The 6000-nt window shown below is 46.2% G+C and overlaps 1 protein-coding gene across 2 annotated transcripts; it reads right to left on the reverse strand.

The window, feature by feature from the left end:
• Positions 1 to 161: 161 nt before the first annotated feature.
• Positions 162 to 5656, reverse strand: RPUSD3 (RNA pseudouridine synthase D3). 2 transcript variants are annotated; one of them, XM_020980985.2, is made up of 9 exons: positions 5520 to 5656; positions 3860 to 3984; positions 3303 to 3347; positions 3058 to 3154; positions 2435 to 2542; positions 2241 to 2325; positions 1678 to 1801; positions 1312 to 1451; positions 162 to 905 (listed from the first exon to the last, which is right to left on the reverse strand). In XM_020980985.2, exons 1-9 carry the CDS (start codon positions 5639 to 5641, stop codon positions 702 to 704), a joined length of 1050 nt encoding a protein of 349 aa, XP_020836644.1. In that variant the 5' UTR covers positions 5642 to 5656; the 3' UTR covers positions 162 to 701. The 2 variants fall into 2 exon arrangements, with proteins under 2 accessions (XP_020836644.1, XP_020836646.1); XM_020980987.2 differs by lacking the exon at positions 5520 to 5656 and adding an exon at positions 5446 to 5468.
• Between the last annotated feature and the right edge of the window lie 344 nt (positions 5657 to 6000).

The following is a 6000-nucleotide window of genomic DNA, read 5'->3' on the forward strand; positions in this document are numbered from 1 at the left end:
CCAACCTTCACCAGTCTGGAAGGACCAGGGGAGAACTCCAGGAATTAGAGACCATAAAATTGGGACATTCCTGGCCACACTTCACATTTCCCCCCACAAAACTTAAGTCCTGGCCAAAGAAATTTTCCTGGGCCAAAAATAAATGCAATTGAGATACATACTGCTTTTGTCAGGTTTACTGCTGGGGCAATTAGGGCAGGGGTGGGACACATTGCCAGGCTGGCCGAAAAGTAGAGGGGTGGGGGAAAAGCTAATCATAGATCGTGATAATGGAACACTTCTGTGGGAGGTATTAAGCCCAGGAAGCAGAAGGGGGGGGAACACAGTCACTGTGTAACAGAGACAGAAACAGGGGATAGGGATAGCTTGTAATGGGCAAGGAGAAATTCAAGCTGAAAATTTCCTGAGGTGGGCCCTAACTCCAGAGAATAAATGAGAAGTCACCTTCCTCTAGAAAAAGGGGGTCACCAAACTACTACTCAGTAGAAAGTCAGTTTGTCTTCACTTTGGCAGGGATCCATGTCCAGGGGAAGAATCTTCCCAACTTCCTCTTTTATGCCAAAAAGGCCAGGATAGAGGAGGGACTGGACACATGCTCCCCAGACAAGAAAGCAGGCTGTTTTCCCCAGCCCTCAGCACTTGGACCTTCCCCAAAGGCAGTAAACATCTGTCTCATTGAGCCATCTTGAATGTTGTCTGTGCTATTTCTTCCTGGGCTGCTCGGACATTTGGAGCCCTAAATTCCATAGGGTTTGTGAGAAGAAAGGGGGCAAAGGCGCTATGAGCACTCTGGGGGCCACTGAGGTTTCAGGGAGAAGGATTTGATGCAGGTGGAGATGGAGGGGTAGAAGGGCCGTCTCTTTTGCAGTTATTTGGAGGCGGTACAGGAGCAGTTCACTCAGGACCTACAGGGTAGAAAAGAAGACTAAGGACATGGATCTAACAGTTAAGAAAACCCAAACAGCTGCTCTCACTTAAAGTGAAGGCTCAGAATGGGATAATGTGAATCTGAGCTCTCTCTACCCCAAGTTCAAAGGCCTTTTTATCAACACATAATCAGAATATTAGAGCTGAAAGGCAATTTTAAAATCTAGTCCAAATCCTTCATTTTAGATGAGTCAAAGAACTTCTTTCACGTATTCAAAGTCAACTAATAAGCTAGTGTTAAAGCCAGGACTACAGCCCAGGTCTCTCACCACCCGCTCAGGTCAGCCTTCTGTTGCATCACTAGTGACAAAAGGTATTACCCTGCTACTGGGCCCTGCACAAAAATAATTCACCCAGGTGGACAGGCAAAGAAAACCCAGGTACCTGTGTCTGAGGCACTGTGGTCTCCACTGGCAACAGGAAGTTTTCGCCTAGGACACTGCCAACTCGGGCAGAGTACACGTGATCCCCAAGCACAGGACATAGCTGAAGCATCATGTGCACCAGAAGTTGGCTAGGAAATGCTAGGAACAAGAAGAACAGTCACACCAAGAACTCCCTAACTGCCTTCCTGAGCCAGGGTTTAGCCGAGGTCCTGCTTTACCTTCTTGATGACTCTTCCATCTCCCCAGTCAGACACTGAGTTGCTAGGAAGATCCCAAGTACTAGCTATCTGTGCTAAGCCCACCTCAGCTCTTGCCTCCTTGAAACAAAGTTTCAGAATCCCTGATGGGTGGCCTTGACTCCTACCTGTAAGTGGCTGGAGCTTTACCAGAGCACAGCCAGATGTGGAGTCCTGAACAAAAAAGTGGGTCAGGGTTTCCTTGACACCCTCCTTTAAGGTCTGTCGAGACGGGGCCTTCACTGGGACTACCTGTGACCAGTCCCCCAGAAAAGAAAAACTACTTAAAAAAAACCCAAAACACTTCTGTGTCCTGACAATCCCACCCCACAATGTTGTAAGAATAAAGCCACAGGGGTGCCAGATGCTTTCAGTTGATTCCTAACCCAAACCATGGCTCCTGATTAGTAAGACCAATAAAAGCTCACACTTTTCTCACAATATCTCACCAAACCTTTTAACCTTTTTTTTTTTTGGCTAGGAAATGGGGTTGACTTGCCCAGGGTCACACAGCTAGTGTCAAGTTTCTGAGGCCAGATTTGAACTCAGGTCTTCCTGACTCCAAGGCCAGTGTTCTATCCACTGTGCCACCTAGCTGCCCCCCTCACCAAACGTTCTTTACCAAATTTATGTGAATTCATCTTCTCCTTTTTCCCATGGAGCAAGAAATTAGTGTTAACACTTCACTTACCAGATCTATTCCTCTAACCTGATCCAGCTTCAGGGCAACTTGAATTTTACCTTTGGAAGTAGCTGGGATCCCAACAGTTACAGCCCTGAGGGGAAAGCAGAGAAAGGAGAGGTCACAGGGCAGCCATCCTGGGGCAGTTATCATTGAAAGGGTGACCCATGGAATCACACTAGAAGCTAGCAGCTGCCTCTCACCAATAGGTCACTGTGGGTTTCTGAGCTCTTCGAGAGTGGATGAAGAAATTCTGGAAGGTTTTTGTTATCTGGGGACAGCTGGAGAGGAGGACAAGTCCTGAGCTCTCCCTAGTGGAGTGGGAGAAAAAAAAAGGTCATATTACACTTGTCATCATTCATGTATCTACAGTACTCCAGGATTTATAATACCCTTTTCTCACAACCACCCACTGAAGTAGGTAGTATTATCATTACCAGTCTACAGTGATGAACCTGATAGCAGGATCACACAGTACATGCCAAAGCCAAGATTTGAACCCAATCCCTTGACTGAAAGTCCAGTGATCTTTCCACGACAGAACTCAAAATGGATCTCAGGGTTCATTTTACAAATGAAGAGAGTGAAGCCAGCTGTCAGCTGCCCAAGGCTACACAAATAGTTAAGTGGCAGAATGAGGATTAGAACCTAGGTTCTAAAAGTCATTGTAGGACTTTTTCCTACCATCCTAAATTAATCTCCACCCCTTGCAGGGAAGTCTACCATCCCAAATCTTGCTGGAAAGACTTAACTCTCCCGACTTACCGTTTTGAGCAAATTCAGTTCTCACCTCAGCTCAACCTGACCTGCATTATCAGTAACTTACCTTCCTGGAGCTCGGACAACATGGAGCTCCTGGCTGAGCCCTAGGTGCTGGCCTATTTCTGGAAGGACTGAGAGCAGTGTAAGTTCTTCTGGTTTTCCTGGAGACACAAGGAGAAAAGGAATGAAGCTTTCTAGATCCTAAATTCCTTAACCTACCTTCTCCCCATTTCCATTACTGCCTTAATCCTAATTCCTATTCCCTCCCAATATTCTTCTGACCCATACCACTCCCTCCCCTAGCCATACCTGTCACTGCTAGTCCCGGTGGTTTGTTCAGGGCCACCAGAGGTCCTAAAACACAAAGTCATCACATTTTCCCCTAGAAATGAAGATGGGATTGCAAAACAACCTGAACAGGTAATGATACAAGAAATGGCTAAATAAACCATTCTGTATTTATGTAATGGAATACTATAATGAAGAGGAATAAATAAGAGAAATACAAAGAAATCTGGGAAGAGAACTTCATGAAATAATGCAAAACAAAAAGCAGAACCAGTATTATGAAGTACACACTAACTAGGACCATATAAGAGAAAAATCAAGAAAATGAACGGGGAAAGAATTGTGATGAGGACTGTGAAAACCCGAAACACTACCAATAATACTTCACGTGTTGAAGATAGTTTATTTAAATGTAAAGACTTACCAAACAAGTTTAGTTGGCTGCACTGACAATGTTAAGTTTTTAATACAACATTTAAACGAAAATGAGCATGGAGCTGGCTCTAGTCCCCTTCCTGTTCCCCAAGAGGCATGGTGAAAGCACTATCCTAGAATCAGGTTTATTGATCCCCCCTCACCATTGTGGTATAGCACAGCTGTCTTCATCATCTCAGCCAACTCTTCGTGGTTTAGCTTCTCTGGCTGCAGCATCCCAGGAAAGAGTACCTTCCTCTTCCCGGACTCCTTAAGGTACATCTGGTACCTATAATGGTGGGAAAAGAAATGAACAGAAAAGGGTGTTTACTTGTAAATTTGATGTCACATACAGTTGTGAAAAGCATTGGTCTCTGAGTCAGGAGGCTTGAGTAAGTCCCAGTTCTGACACTTTGTTACCCTGGGCAAGTCATTTAACTGCTTTGGGTCTCAGTTTTCTTATCTGTAAAATGTGGAAAATAATACTCTATCTACAGTTGCTGAGGTAAACACTTTGTAAACTTTAAGTGTCAAATAAGTGTGACATATTTAAAGATCTGTAATTTTCTAGGTGTGGAAGCTCTCTCTACCAATATATGTCATAAACCTTCTGAACCTTAGTTGATGGTTTCAAGAATTATGGCCAAAAAATTCATTTCCTGTTGTTCAACCCTCAAGTATGATAAGCCTTCCCAGGCTTAGCTAGGGTGGTCTTAAAACGATGGACACAAAGCCCATCACCAGAATCATGCACAAAACCTTTTCCACTCCACAGGACATAATAAAGCTTATATTACACTAATATAATCCTTTAGAATTCATGCCATGCTGAGGCAACTGAGGAAGATGTCAGTGGAAAACACCATAGGACACAGCTATAACAGGTCTTAGCACTAGAATGGAATGTAAACATTATCTAGAGTCTAGTTGTGACCCATAGCTGTAGTTCAGCTGCTGGGGGAAGCTGCTGCTGGTGAATAGCTTGAGCTTAGGAATTCTAAGCTGCAGTGGGGGAGGCCTTCCAGCCCATATGGTGAGCATCGGAGCAGGGGGCCACCAGGCTGTAAGTGGAGTAACAGCCGTGTTGTTTGATGACTAACAATTGATAGACTTAGCCCTTCTCAGCAATGCAGGGATCTAAGATATATCCAAATGTCTCATGATAGAAAATGCTATCCATATCCAAAGAAAGAACTATGGAGTCTGAATGCAGATTGAAGCATTCTGTCCTTTTTTTTTTCTGTTTTGTTTTGTTTCCTTTTTCTTGTGGTTCCTTCTATTGGTTCTAATTCTTCCTTACAACATAACTAATGTGAAAATAAAAAATAATAATAAAAAATAAATTTTAAAAATTAAAAGGAAGGGTGAAGTGACCCAGATCAGAAAAGCAGAGCAGGTTAAACCCTCTGCATTAGAGTATTAGGCCTCCCTAGCCTCCTCCTCTCTGCTTCACTGTCCCCTCCCCTCCCCCACATCCCCTTCTCCCTTTCCCAGTCCCCTCAGTCTCATTTCATTCCTCCTTTCCCGTCTCTCACCATCCCCTGGCCTCCCTCTCCTCCCCTCTTTTACTTCTCTTTCCTACTCCCACACCTTCCCCTTCCCCCTCACTGTCCTCTCCCCCTCCCTCACTTCCCTTTCTCCCTCATCGTCTCCTCCTCCTTCCTCCCCCTCCCTCACTTCCCTTTCCTTCCCCCCTCATCGTCTCCCGCCCTCACGTGGTCCTCTCCCTCACTGCCTCCCCTACACATACACTTTGTTCCTTCAGATAGAAACAACGCCCCCCCCCCACAACTTCCATCCCGGGGATCAGTCACCAGGTCTCACTCTTTCGGGTCTGGGACTCTGCCTGACCCTTGGTCCCTGCCCCGGCCCCCCGGACAAAAACCGACACATGACGCGGCCCCACATCTTGACGTGGACGTAAAGCCGGAGCACAGTGCGCGCATGCGCCGAGGAGGAGGCTGGAGGTGGGGCGGAGAGGAGAAGGGCGACGACGGACCCCGGAGCACCGCCCTCGCCATGCGCCGATTGGAGAAAATGGCTGTCAGTTAGGGCAGGCGAGAGGCGGGCCGAGGAAGCGGGCAGGGAGGGAAGGGGGCGTGGTCTGAGAGTAGAGGGCTGGGCTGACGCGTCCTGGCCAAGCTGGTAGCATAAGCAGCTTGTTAGCATCGGCTGTTCACCAGTAAAATGAGTGGGGGGGGGCATTTAGATGAATTTTTGAGGTCTCTTCTAGCTCCAAAATGCCCTCATAACTTGGTCCAGGATAAATGCTGTGTGTCCCTTGGACTTTGTATTAGAACAGACG

This window comes from Phascolarctos cinereus, unplaced genomic scaffold, assembly GCF_003287225.1.
Source record: "Phascolarctos cinereus isolate Bilbo 61053 unplaced genomic scaffold, phaCin_HiC Scaffold_4;HRSCAF=312, whole genome shotgun sequence".
NCBI classification, from domain to species: Eukaryota; Metazoa; Chordata; class Mammalia; order Diprotodontia; family Phascolarctidae; genus Phascolarctos; species Phascolarctos cinereus.

Bases quoted from the DNA above. Each gene is read 5' to 3' on its own strand.
- RPUSD3 (XM_020980985.2), bottom strand. From the start codon at position 5,641: ATGCGCGCACTGTGCTCCGGCTTTACGTCCACGTCAAGATGTGGGGCC. The intron at 2,543-3,057 runs GTAAGTTACTGA...CCACTCCACTAG, and splicing joins GTTGTCCGAGCTCCAGGAAG to GGAGAGCTCAGGACTTGTCC. The intron at 1,802-2,240 runs GTAAGTGAAGTG...GACTGGTCACAG, and splicing joins AGGTTAGAGGAATAGATCTG to GTAGTCCCAGTGAAGGCCCC.